The sequence below is a fragment of the Emydura macquarii genome, unplaced genomic scaffold (assembly GCF_026122565.2).
Source record: "Emydura macquarii macquarii isolate MOO-44397 ecotype Brisbane River unplaced genomic scaffold, CSIRO-AGI_Emac_v2 contig_2308, whole genome shotgun sequence".
NCBI classification, from domain to species: Eukaryota; Metazoa; Chordata; order Testudines; family Chelidae; genus Emydura; species Emydura macquarii.
This window is the reverse complement of record NW_027132445.1, coordinates 1,862,833-1,877,178: the sequence shown is the minus strand read 5'-3', so window position 1 is coordinate 1,877,178 and position 14,346 is coordinate 1,862,833. Positions and strand designations below refer to the sequence as shown.

The window sequence follows — 14,346 nt, the reverse complement described above, 5'->3', positions numbered from 1 at the left end:
TGTGTGTTTTCTTACATGTTCCTTTTGACACTGTAGATAGAAAAATGTACTGTTTTGTATTTAGTCACTTATTTTCAATTTTAGTACTAGTAATTTTTTTAAATGTTTAAGTGGTCAAAATAATGCAATGGACCTTTTCATGAATAGCTTATTGCTGTTGCTTAGTCTCTGAAATAGCCAAAAAATGATGATAAATAAATGAGTAACAATGTAACATTATACCTTTTTGATAATCTTTTTCTCTCATTAATAATCTCTCCTACAATCCTGTGCATGTTCTTTTTCCATCTCTGAGTTCTGTGTGCTGGCAGAATCTAGTGAGGTAGTTTCACTGTTGTAGGTATTACTGCAGCCATCAGCTGAATTCAGTAACAGATCTGTCTCCCTGACGTAGTTGATAAGTAAGGAAATAGTAATGGAATGTGTTACTGCATGGTAATAACTTTTATTCAGGGAGCTTTTATGAATTTCTGACAAGATTTTTATATAAAAAGAGTGGGGAAGGCGAGAACTACTTAAAAAATAAAAAGGAATCCATATCAGAATCCTTTCTGCAGTCAGTGTTGCTTAGGGTACACAAAAATAATGTCGAATGTAAGCTATGTAAGCTAATTTTTGGCTGACAACTGAGAATGAGTTTTCACCAAAGAACTTGAATTATAATATAAAGTAACCTGGACAATGTAGTATTACTGATTCTAATATATGCTCTATCATCTAAGCAATGAAATTGAAAGTAATTTGTGTGCATTGCTGACAGAACTGAGAGTTTAGAAATGGTTCATTGTTAAGTTTTAACTTGTAATGTATGTGTGCATACAAACAATATGCATGTTTTTGCCCATTTTTATCGTGAACTATTTAGGTATCTTTAAGCAATTCCCTTAAAAATTACAAAAATGTGTGGTTGGTGGTGGTGGTTGTGGTGGTTTAGTGGGAAATTCAGCATCAGTGTCAAATCTTAGTTGGCGACTAATTTTTAATTCCCTTCCTTTTATCTGTAGGTATGGCTTTCCCAACGAAAGGCTAAGAATTCAAGAACGGTCTTAACTGAACCCTCATCAGATCTGAATTTAACAAATGCTTAGTTTCAGCAATCTTGGGGAAAAAAAAAAAAGTAGCCTAGCAGTCAGTGACTTACTTGCACTTTTTTTGCACATAGCTATAAAATAAAATAGTGCTATTAATTTGGTTTAGTCTCTATTGTTACAAAGTAGCTGTAACTTACAAGTGTATAGTAGTATACTGACTGCTAAGTGTTCTATAGTGTTTGCTTTACTAATCACCTAATTCATTGTGGTTCATACTTTTATTGACTCAAAGTTTAAAACCACATCTGTAGGCTTGAAGAATTGCTTTAAAACTTTTTTTAATGGTAGAAACTGGAAGTGGTCTTATGGTTAGCAAATAATTGTCAGTATTAAAAATGGCATTATTTAAAGTAGTGCTGCTGCAAGAAAGGCACTTCAGTGAATATGTGACTAGTAAAGCTTAAATGTTCTTGGATCTAATAGATTTCATGAAATACTGTAATTTTGGGATTGCAAATGAGTGGATTAAACAGGTTAAGGCCAGGATGTTTGAAATAAATGCAATATTAATCTGCACAGATATATTTCGTATATTAAGGTTAAGATTTGAAACTACTGTGCCTTAACTTGTTGCTTTCTTAAAATGAATTTTTGTAGTAAATGATCACTTAAATCCATTTTGCTAAACCTGCTGTTAATGTTTATCTTTGAATGTTTTCTAACTTTGTCTTGGTAATTGCAATTTAACTAGGTGCGGTGGCTACTAAAGTTCGAAGGCACGATATGCGTGTCCATCCTTACCAAAGGATTGTGACCGCAGACCGAGGTTAGTTTAGTTCTGCAGTTCTTTTTTATAAGAAATGCTTTGAGTGTACATGAAATTTGCAACACCACAGCTGGTTAACCAAATACCATATTTTGACCCATTCGTTGATATTTTTTCTCAAAAATCTAAATAGTGGCTATTTTAGAGTTTTGGGAACACTTGCAATTTTAAAGACATTGTGTAATTTTCTTTAGCTTTCCCATCTATATAAAATATATAAATTGTGATATGTTTACTATTAAATGCTATAACTGATTTCCTTTATAAGAACTATTAAGATTCAGCTTCATCAGGAAATATTGAGAGTTTAGTGCTATATTAATTAATTGATTTTTCCCTTCAAACGTGCTTTTTTAATTGGTGTGGAAATATCAGATTGGTGTTGCAAAAATAAAATGAATGAATGAGTGCTTAATGAGAAGGAAGTGAAGGAATAAATGCCTCCTGTCTAGCTGGAGAAAACTGAAGATTTTAATTCCTTTCTTCTAATAAACTGTTTGAGCCACTATACTGTATAACCCTAAAGAAGATTCATGTTCTCAGATACCTAACTTAGTTCAGCAAAATAAGGACTGTGAAGATGCTACTTCAAAAGTTCGTTGGGTTGAGTCAGTAAAGGCAGTGTTCTTTTATGTTCTTTTGCCAAAATGGATTTCTTGGTATTTGTCATTTGCTGCTAAAATACGTTGTCTGAAGAAGAAGAAGTAACTTTTGAAGTCCTGTTGGTGAGATGACATCCAGTATTTGGACATCTCTCTCAACCAACCAATGAATGGAAAATAAATCTTCATTTTTCTCTTGTTCATCAAATGTAACTTACCATCTGTATATGCTCTTGGACCCTTGAATGAATTACTTAAGCTTAAGAAAAGTGATGTTTTCGGTTTATTGACATTGGGCTGTTCATGGATTAAGAAGCAGTGCAGGTTGAGCGCTGGAACTCCCAACCTTTTATCCCAGCTCTGCCACTGACTTGCTGTGTGTTTGGCAAGTCACTGAACTTTTTATGTATGTTTTCCCATCTATAAATAAGGATAATAATACTTCCCTACCTCACAGGGGTGTTGTGAGGATTAATGTTTGTACAATGCTTTGAAAATGCAAAGCATTATGAAACTGCTAAGTATTATTATTCTAAGGACCTATTCTCAGCAAAATAGGTTCTCCACAGGTTTCCATGTTTTGATATATTTAAAGCCAAATTCAGGTGACAGGTATGTCTACCCCAACATAGAATTTAGCCTGCACTTCATCTCTCATTCTGTTGATTCACTAAGATCTGTGTCAAATTACCATATACAAGGACACCACGGACATCAATATCAGAGAGAGGGGCTCTCTAAAATATTTATTACATTTTATGTAGCGCCTTAACCTTTCAATGCTTTACAAAAAGCACGTATTGACATACAAAAACTATAAAGTTACCTGGAAAATTGCTTTTCCCCTTACATCCCATCACAGTGGTCACAGCCTGGTAGGTTGTTCTTATTCTTTGTTGTAAGATGGGTAGCAGGGCATCTTCTTTACAAGGCCTGTATCTCTAGAATCTGCTCCTGCTGATGGTCTCTCAGAGCCCACATTTGGTGTCCTTCATGCAGCAATTGAAAAGTTTATTTGTTGAGGCAGGTATTTTCCTGGAACAGCTGGTGACCAAATCATTGTAGCAAGGCATGGAGTTTTTAATCTTTGGTTATTTTATTTGAATAGACCAATATGATATTTACTAATTTTTTTGTTTTTAATAGGGCTGTCAAACGATTAAAAATAATGGCGATTAATCGCGATATTTAAAAAAAAGTCACAATTAATCGCAGTTTTAATTGCAGTGTTAAACAATAATAGAATACCATTTATTTAAATATTTTTTTATATTTTAGGGGAAGAGTGGGGGAGGGGGGGAAGAGCGCTGTCTCTTTAAGCAGAGCACTCAGGACCCGAACGCATTTCCAACCAGCAGTAGCTGCTGTCAGCGGCTCTCACTCCTGAGCCAGCAGCAACAGACAGGCTCCCCCTATTCCCTGATCGCAGCTCAGCAGGAACTGGATACAGGGGTGGGAGGAGGGGTACATCCTGACAACAGCTCTTGGTCACGCTCTGCACAGCAGACAGAAGGCAGGCTCCCAGTCTGGAGCAGGTTGGCCATGGGCAGCTCTATGGGAGGAGGGGAAGGAGGCTGGAGCAGGGTGGCAGGGAGGGGGTCACCCCTGCCCTGGAAGTATACAGCAGCAGCCCTCTGAGGACGGTGCCCCGGTGTGTGATTAATACCCATTACAAAAAATATAACGCATTAACTGCGATTGACAGCCCTAATTATTGCTTTTATTACAAATATTTGCACTTTAAAAAAGTCAAAGCACAACGGGGCATGCAAAAGTTTAGTATACCTGGTACGTAAATATCTTGCAATGCTGGCTTCAACAGTGCCATGCAAACACACCCGTTCTCACTTTCAGGTGACATTGTAAATAAGAAGTGGGCAGCATTATCTCCCATAAATGTAAACAAACTTGTTTGTCTTAGAGATTGGCTGAACAAGAAGTAGGACTGAGTGGACTTGTCAGTGCTAAAATATTACATTGTTTTATTTTTCAGTACAGTTATGTTAACAAAATTATTCTACATTTATAAGTTGCACTTTCATGATAAAGAGATTGCACTACAGTATTTGTATGAGGTGAATTGAAAAATACTATTTTTATCTTTTTTACAGTGCAGATATTTGTAATACTGTATACTTTTTATTGTGTTGTAATTTAAATCAATATATTTGAAAATATAGAAAAAATACAGAAATATTTATAATAAATTTAAATTGGTATTCTATTATTGTTTAACAGTGTGATTAGAACTGCGATTAATTGTGACTAATTTTTTTTAATCTGGCTAATTTGTTTTGCATTAATCGCTTGAGTTAACTGTGATTAATTGACAGCCCTAATTTTTTATTTGTGTCATCTGTTCAGCTGGCGTGGCAATAGTTGCAACTATAAATCGTTGTACTGAAAATAAATATTGGTATCACCCCACCTTCTACTGAAATACAACCACTGCTTTTGATGGTAAAATGTCCCATCTATATAGCTCTTCATAGTTAATTTGTATGTTTTAGAAAAGAATACACACAGCTATTCTCTCATGGAGACCACACATGATTCTGTGAACTATATATTTTTTACATTAAAATTATGCTGATAATTTCTGATGAATAGAGTTCTAAATTATCCTTGGCAACTTACATTACAAACAATAGGTTGCGCAAAAATATTTTAAAAGTATTTTAAAATACTTCATTTTATTTCAAATTTCAAAAAGCAGACTATCAGTGCACACTCTTTTTGGAGATTTAGAGGAAGGATATGTTTTGGAAAGAATACCTTTTGGCATACTACAAACATTTTACATAAAGGAGGTTAATGTGAGTCTTAAAATTTTGCTGTGAAATTAAAATACCAGAAAATGCCATGTGCACCTTCTGTGCAATTCATGAGATATATTTTGATTAATTTGGCGTTACTGGTATTTAAAAAGCAATGTCAACAAACCGAAATACTAATTTTTTCAAAATGAAAGTTTTAAACGGTTGTTACATATCACTAAAATAAGCATGCATTCATTGGGTCAAAGATTACAAAAAAAAAAAAAAGGTTTTATATGGTTCTCATATTATTACATAGTACTGCTGTATTCGCTCTTTGAGTATGTTTTTGTTTTTTGCATAGTTTTTTAGATATAAGCACTGCATTTAAAACATGAGCCCCAAACATGTAAAATGTTATTCTTATAACCAAGCATTTAGAATTGGTGAAGGGTTGACAAGTATAGTTCATTTTTACTAAGAATAAGATCCCGTTCTATAAATAATCCAAAACTGAATTTGATTCATATAATAGAGAGACTGACTGATTTAATTGTAATAAACTGTAAATGGTGTTGCACAGTTGACAAACCTGTGTGTACTGTAGAAGGCCAGGGACTTGGCAGAGGATGTATCACAGGTGTTCTGGTATCTTAAAAAAGGTAGCTTGCTTTGATTATATACTCCACAAGAAATGTTAATGCTGAGAATTTTTCTGAATGTTTTTATCAAAACCAACTGTCACATAATTTATATATAAAATTTTAATACCATTTTAATCAAAATTGCAATCAGTATAAGAAATGCTTTAAGATTCTGTTTCTTGTATACCTGTAAAGTGGTGAGATTGTGCCACACTAAATATTTATTTTTATTTTTTGCTTATTTTTACAACAGCAGTTTTAATTAAACAAAATCCCACTTAGCAGAATTTTGAAGACATTCAGGGAACATGTGGTCTCATTTAAGTTACAGTAGTAATCTTTTAGTGTTTATAAACTGTATCCTAAATGAACAGCCATAGAAACTATTTTTATTATGTGAAGGTAAATCAACCCGTGATATAGATCATTAAAAATATGCTATCTGTGAACATTACATCTACTGGATTTCATTTTATGAAATGGCACAAATCTGACTTTGCACTGAATACCTTTCTCACTTTCATCTCCTCTGCCTTAGTCAGAATGGCAACAGTACAAAAACTCTATCAAACCTCAGAATTTATTAGATATAATTAAGCTGTTGAACAAGTCTTAAAAATTGTACTACTGTTAAGTGGACCAAGTTTGGTGAAGGAGAATGTGAGAGAGAATGATTAAAGAAGGAACAGCTCAAGAACATTGGGAATGATAACTTTCCACTTGAGAACTTTTTTATGTTTTACTGTAATTTGTTTTGTTCGTGAGTTTTTTGTTGTTTTTGTTTTTTGCAAAAGAAAATAGTATTTACAGGTGGCTTTTTAAAATATAAAAATATAAAGCAGGAATGTATATGAAATGTCAGATTTTATTGTATTTGCAGAGTATTAGCTTTGAAAATGAATAAAGAGAGCTGTCTGTAGTTTTAAAATGCCTTATTAGTATCAATTAGATATTTTCTCTATTTTTGATGTACTTAGAGCTTTTGAAGTATAGAATTTAAAATGGCAAGACTTTTACAGTGTTTACATGCAAGTGCATTTTAAAGTGTCCTATATGTGTAAAATAGTATTTTCAACAGGAAAATGCTGGCTAAAGTAATAGGCTTAGCCTTTACCTGGTTCCCATGATGATGCCTACACTGCTAGACTACAGTTTAGTATTGCTTTGTATCATGAGGCCAAGAAATTCCATGTTGTTTGTAAATAGAATAATTGAAAAGCAATAAAAATTTTATTGAACAAAAGAAAACTTGTTTGGCCCATAGTTTATGTTAAACCAAATTGTTTATGAAAATTCAAATTCCTTAGATTCATTTCTTTTAACAACCAGTTATTAATAATCACATCCATCATTAATAGTTGCTTTAATGCTTGCACCTGGGGAAATACTAATGCTTAATAGCAGTCAGATACTGATTCTTCGCACTGACTGTTTCAAAATTCTTTTACCAAGTTCAAAAACTGTTCATTGTTTTTGTTTTCCAGTTTCCTTCATCGACTGCTACTAACCATTAGTTGTTAGTTGTATTTTATTTCTATTTTTTCCTGTTAACCAGTTTTGTGGGAGTGGGCTTCTCCTTCACATGTCAAATCATGATACAAGACTGTCATGATTTTATTGCATTCTGTAGATGGTGTCAATCAGTGCGTCAGAATTAAACATGCTTGTTTTTTATTAGTTGTGATTAGTTTTCATGTTGTCATTAAGCCGTCACTAGCTGAAACTAATCTCTTCTCTATCTTTTCTTTCTCTTTTGTTTTTTTTATTTTGTTTTTTGTTTTGTTTTTGTTTCTAACCACCCAGCCGCCACCGGCAACTAACCTATGACCTTCTGACCTCTGAACTCTTCACCCAATGATGACCTGACCATGCCTGCCTGCTGATCAGTTAACTGGTAATCGCCTTTGCTTGCCTGTCTTCAGTGCAGCGAGCTGAGGCACTTGTCCGTTCGTCTTACCATCTAACAAAAAAGACAAAGAATTGTTGTCCTCCAACTCAGCTTTTTTTTTTTTTCCTGTTTGGGTGAAAGTGGTTCTAGAACCTGCACTGAATAGTAGTAAAGCAATAAGGTCCAATTCATCCCTCAGCACTGATCATCCTTTAGTGTCCCACCCTAAACGAACGGTCAGAAGGCCTCACTTAAGAGATGGAGACAGATGTCCCTTAACTACCCAATGACAGAGGCAGTTACTGTGAGCGACTTCTAGGAATCTTTTTCTTCTCAGAATGAAGTCAAAGCTCTCTCTGAATGTACTGTGTGATGATGCATCATGCATGAACCTTTGGTCAGGAATGTCATTGGTGAAGGGATTCCAAAAAGTATTCAAAATTTGATGTGCTGTTTAGTCACTACCAGTGCCCTCAAAGGGCAAAAGTTGCAGCCTTTTTTCTATTGCCTGCCAAATTGGATGTTTTAAAAGAATGTGTGCCATGAAAGATAGATTTCAATGAATTTTCAGAACTATGTTAATGCAAAGAACAAAACAACACTATGAAAGCAAAATCTGAGTTAAGATTACTTTAACCATATTTAAACTTTCTTAAAATATTACATGAGAACAAGGTACATGCATTATGTGTCACATTACTGGGCAAACTGTTCAAATTTTTTTTTAAATCTCCCTGTATAGGAAAAATTTCATTAAGGATGTAAAAGCCATGCTTGCCTATTTGCTGTATACATGTAATGAAATTGTAGATAAAGCGTAGTGCATTGAAACAAAATGAACAAAAAAGTAGATACTTTTACTATACAAGGGTGCTGGTGCAGAAAAAATATATTTTTGGAAATGTAGCATTTTATACTTTCAAGTGTTATAAAAAAAGAAAAAAAGAACAAAGAAGAAACCCTTTATTTCATTAAATGATTTTTTCTGGTGGTTGTCAAGAAACAAAAGACCAAAAGAGCCTTTTTGTCTTTCTTTTTTATTTTTTAAGTATTGGAATAAGTCTAAAGAAAAGGAAGTGCCTTATTTTCTTCATGGTCATTTAGTCAAATGTCTTGTATAATCAGCTCCTCCCTCAGACAGCAAGTTAATGCATGCCACTCAGTCGCCCAGTATGTGAAAAGAAGCTGGGAAAGGAAGACAAATGAGTTGACCATTTGAAATGCCTGATTTTTGCCATATTAGCATGATGCAACTTTGCCAAATCTTATAATGTGAAAGATTTGATAATTTTTCTATCAAATGCTAGCCTCATTAGTCTTGCAACATTTTCACTATCTCAAACCATAGCTAACATATATTTTGTTTCATGTACTTGCTCAATCTAAACCAAAGGGTTCTGACTCATTCTAAATCAGAGCATTAGGTGCCCTATGTTTATAGGGCAGCAAATGCTCCATTTTGTTCAGGGGGTGATGTGGAGTTGTCTAGATTTGAAATAAACATTGAAAAGTATAACAGACCTTATACTTATCCACAAAATAAAATTTGGTGGATAAAGAAATCGAACATATTTAACTGATTTTAAGTCTGACCTAAGTATGTCCCAGTATTTTGTAAACAGCTCCCACAGTGTCAAATAGTGTAGAAGATACTTATTTCTCATCAGCTCCTGCTTGATTAATGTTGACTGTTTATTGCTTTTTATTTAAAAGAAAAGTAGGAAAGACTCATCAACTAATTATTTAAAAATCCAGCTATATTTCAGTTTTATCTTTTAAGCTCCATATGAAATTCATGTAGCTAGATCAGTGTAACAGCTGAGAAGCTATTTTACTGTGTTGAATTCTGAAAATATTGAGCAAGTATCATTTTGCTAATAGCTCAGTATTAGACTTGGCAAATATCAGGTGATAACTTTATTTCCCCTCTTGTCAACTTATTCTCCTCCTGCAAACCTTTATAGCTTCCAAATCAAAGGTCAATAGTAAGCTCAGAAAGTGGGCTTACAGTTCAAGCACCTGTATGGTGATCTCATCCAACATCTTGTCTCACCTGGAAACAATTATCAGTTTATTTACTATGCAATAGACATTCATCCTTTTGTATTCAGCTAGCTTTTGTTTATCGTGCCACCAGCTTGTCTTCCTGTTACACATACTGTTGTTTTGACTTTACTTACAGTATATATGCTGTGCCATTTTGATTTTTGTTTGTTTGGTTGAATAAACCTGCGACACTCAAACATTTGAAAAGAGATTTGTTAAAATAATACCAGTATTTGATCCAGTTTCATCTCAACTATGATAAACCTGGATATTTTAGATGTTTATGAAAGGTCTGTTACTGGGGGGAAAGTAGTTGTATGAAGTAGAAGTGTGACATGTAATAGTAAAATAGTAACGTTTGCTCGGAATGAACAAACTTTTGAAAACATAGTTGACAAAATTTTGGATCAACATAAAAAAAAGCATGACTTTTGAAATCTCTGAATGCCTTGGTTCTCAGTATTATAATTCTTTCTTGAATTTTTCTTTATTAAAATATGTAGTTTTAAGACTTCTTTCTGACAGTATTATGTAATTTTTTTTAGAGTGGGTAGATGGGAGTGTCGCTTGTATGTAACAGTACAGATGACATGTATTTGTCTATTCTTTATTATCTTAGTAGTTTCATGCTGTGTATGTACCATAACCAACCTATTGCCTATGAGAAACATGTAAGATAATGTATTTACAGCCATTGTTACAAGTTTATAATGTATTTTTCTATCTTGTTTTATATGTATGTTATATAAAACATTCAATTTTTTTCCTGATTGAGAAAAAAAGGATACAAAAATGCAAAACCCACAATTTTGATAACTGAAAATTGCCAATTGTTTTGCAGTACTTTATTATATTGGGAGTGTTGTCTTTCTTGGGCTTTTAGTTAGCTACTGAATGAATACATTAGATATATTTGGGTTTTAGTTGGGTTTTTACATAGCTTGCATTTTAATTCTTTGGTTCTTTGCTGTTTCTATTAACCCATAGCATTATTTTAATAAATGTTATAATACGAACCTACTAACTCTGGACTATGTCTGTTTATTAACCATTACATGTTTAATTAAAATAAACAAATAAAGACAGAAGAATGTAAAGTCTTGAGTTACTGGACTAACCCTGAAGAACGTGACCACAGATAACACATGACTTGTATTTATGTTGTTTGTCGGCTGACATTCTGCACACTACTATTAAATTGGCTTTGGTCATTCTGGCCTTTACCTTGGGGGTAGGTGCCGATAGAGATGGGAACAAAGTAGCATTATTTGAAGCATTCTTCTTGTAGTCTTGCCACTTGCCTTTCAGCATCTGCATTACTAATTCCACACGTTACTTTTTCTTTCTCTAAAATAATCACTGTCAGCTCTCAGCAAAAGAGCAAAGATGCCAGTATATTGGTAAATTATGTGATGGTGTACCAGAGAAACCAGTTTGATTCTTTGTTGAACCATTTGAAATCACAGTAAATCTCATTGAAATTTGCCATTCATTATTTAAAGCATCCAATTCAATGTCATATCATGTGACTCTATTTTCTATGAGTACACATTACTACTGGACTATACTTTTTGTGTATCTGAAGCAAGGAACCTGCTTTTTTTCCTGTGACATCACAAAGATTTTTCATGCAGATTGCCTTATTTCCTGTTTGACATCCTATTTACATAGCCTTTTTTGTACTTCTGTAGTCTGTCAGTATCACTTAGCTCAAGGGAGTACAACTTCTGAAAAGCCAAAGGTCAAGCTGGATCATTTCATAATGATTACAGACAGTACAAAATACTAAACCTGTTGCACTATATTACTGAGAAATAGCCATTTCAAATAGCAGGACTCCTTTATCTGTGATCTTTATCCCTGTGGATGACTGTAGCAACATGAATGCAGGGAATGTAAGTGGTGAAAACACTGTAGTAAATAAGTTTTTTGTTTTTGAACTTATATGCGAATTACTTTTATAACGAAACTTCATATTTAAAAGTTTCTACTGTTTGAAGTCTCTTGTTTGTGGATCTTGTAGATTTCTGATCTTAAATGTACAATAATTACCAGCTGTTGACTTGGGAGACCCTTTATGTACATCACTTATTTCACAGATATTGACAGTTTACATTTCTGTGAACTAGCGCACACTGCCTGGGAATAAAAATTCAGATAAGGGATCTGCATCTGTTCAAAATGTGGAGTTTTTCCATTTGTTGTTATAGGTTTTAATTTACACATCTCAGAATCCTTGTAATAAAATGTTTACTTTAAAAATGGAAAGGTTCTCACAATTTTGGGGAAAAAAGTTGCATTTGAATTGTATGGAGGAAAAAATGGGCCTAGCACTAATAAATGCATTTGTGTATTAAATTTAGGTATGTTGATATACATCTAGATTTTTTAATACCATTTAAACATCTAGTTTAATTTACACAGCTGTAAAGATGCAACTATAAAATAAAGAAAATTGATACATCTAGAATAAGTTACATGTGTACAAAAATCCTACTTTTTGGGGGCCATTCACTGTTTAACTTATGAATCCATTGCTATCCAAAAATTCACTGAGAGGCAGTGTAAAAAGAAAATAACTCAGTGGATAAAATCAGAACCTTATGATTCAAGTAATGTGACATCACAATTATGAATTTAGTTACATTGAAAATACTCAAAATTTTTGAGAGCACAGGTGTTTAAACTTTGGGATGTCTTTTGATAGTTACAATTTTTGTATTGCAAAATATCTTTGCTCCAGGGGCAATTAGTTGGATGCCTATGGTACCATTTTCATGAACTTATCTTTCATTATCTATGAAGTACTGTCATAGTTTGCCCATAATGGGCATTTTCATCTTGTTCTCAGTTATATATAATAATGAACATTTGCGCAGAAGAGGACTGGTTTTTTTAAAGCTGAACGAAAATGATAACTTTAAAAGCAAATACACAAATTAATGTTAGTATTGAACATAAATACAGTTCTCAATGTACATAGCTGAGTGCTTAACTAAAAATTTTGTCAACTATAAAAGCAACAATTTAAGATGAATTTCTAGTGCTTAAGTTTATAATGTCAGCATTGCTATATTTGTTGAATAGTTTAGTTTTTTTAATTCTGGAGGGGCAAAGTGTCTTAGATTTAAAAAGGTATGCATGCATTCAAGCAAAGCTACAGTGTTGCAGTTCCTTCCAGTAAAGTGGAGTCCATTTAAATAAGTAAACCTACGTTTTTTATGCAAGTGTAAACAGAAGTACAACAAAACACTTTAAAATAAATACTGGATGAAACAATATACTTTTTAAAAAACAATACATCAGAAAATTAACCTCTTGGAGAACAACCTTACTGTGCATCAAACCAAAATATGTTTCATAGAGAGTCCTCAAAGGCTTACTTAAAATATATTTTGTGCAGATACTTAACCAGTTTAGATTACTAATCAGTATTTACTGTTACAGTATTTACTAATATACTATTTGAACAGATCTTTTAACAAGTTAATGTGTAAAAATCCACTTACACGTAATACAACAGGCAAAAATTGCTTCATATCCAAATCACACCCTTTAATCTATGGGGACCACTGAAAAGTTTTCTGCACTGCAAAATGCTGTAGGAAATATCCATTAAGGTATGTTGCTACTCAGTAAAAAAGAATGCAGAAAAATACAACTGCATGACGCTTATGTAACTGGATAATAAACCGGGCACTCTTAAATGGCACATTGTACATAATGAAGTCCTTGTAACACTTTTTCAAACATTCCTGAGGTGCAAGTGTGTAATTGTACTTGGAATGCCTAGTTTATTTTTAATAAATCTTTGATATAGGGACACGTTTTGTGAAATAATATATTAATGGAGCACTGTTTTTCAACTAGTCATATGAACCGTTACACTGTGGTAATCAATGTTGAATCAAACTGGTTAATTAAAGCACATTGGTCTTCCTATGTGCCTGCTCGCTGGTTGCAGGTGGTATAGTTCCACATTGGAGATGGGTGTTATGCGCAGAAGAGGGTTACTTGCTGTATTAGTGTCTTAGTGCCAGCAGTTTTGGTGTCTATTGTTGACAACAGACTGCACTGGGAGAGATCTGACTCCCAGGGTGAAGATTAATTTGCATCTGAAAAACTACTATTAGAGAAGAGTTAGTAGAAATATATATCCTTTCTAACTTGTATTATGGCAGTTTTTGTGTGAAACATTTAAGATTTTGTTTGTGCAAAATAATGTATTTTGAGAGGAAAATGGACATTGCCAAACACATGTAAATAAAAACACCAAGTATGACTGTACATGATGTGCAATAAAATAACTGGAAAAAGTGCATGTACTTTATCCTCAGAAGCCAATTGGAAGCTATCAATGCTGCAACTATAGTTTTATTTTCTGAAAAGTCACATTTTATTCTGTATCTAAACAACAGAATAAAGAATCTACATTTTACACACTTTACCGTTCATTAATGTTTTTAGCAATATTAGACGTTGCTTTTTTAAGTGACTTAAAATTTTGTCGTGATCTGACTACCTGGATATTACCTTTTACTGAAGGATTGCTG

General features: G+C 33.4%; 1 protein-coding gene across 13 annotated transcripts in view; it reads left to right on the top strand.

Moving 5' to 3' along the window:
* QKI (QKI, KH domain containing RNA binding) overlaps positions 1 to 14,137 on the top strand; it is a 301,310-nt gene extending 287,173 nt beyond the window's left edge. For 7 of the 13 annotated variants that reach the window (XM_067560791.1, XM_067560790.1, XM_067560787.1 and 4 more), the window contains 2 exons: positions 1,783 to 1,857; positions 4,824 to 7,107. In XM_067560791.1, the coding sequence (XP_067416892.1) occupies positions 1,783 to 1,857; positions 4,824 to 4,897 (149 nt within the window). In that variant the 3' untranslated portion in view covers positions 4,898 to 7,107. Of the gene's footprint in view, positions 1 to 1,004; positions 7,108 to 7,662 lie in introns of those variants that run through there. The other 6 variants (XM_067560796.1, XM_067560800.1, XM_067560799.1 and 3 more) reach the window with 4 other exon arrangements.
* The last annotated feature ends 209 nt before the right edge of the window (positions 14,138 to 14,346 follow it).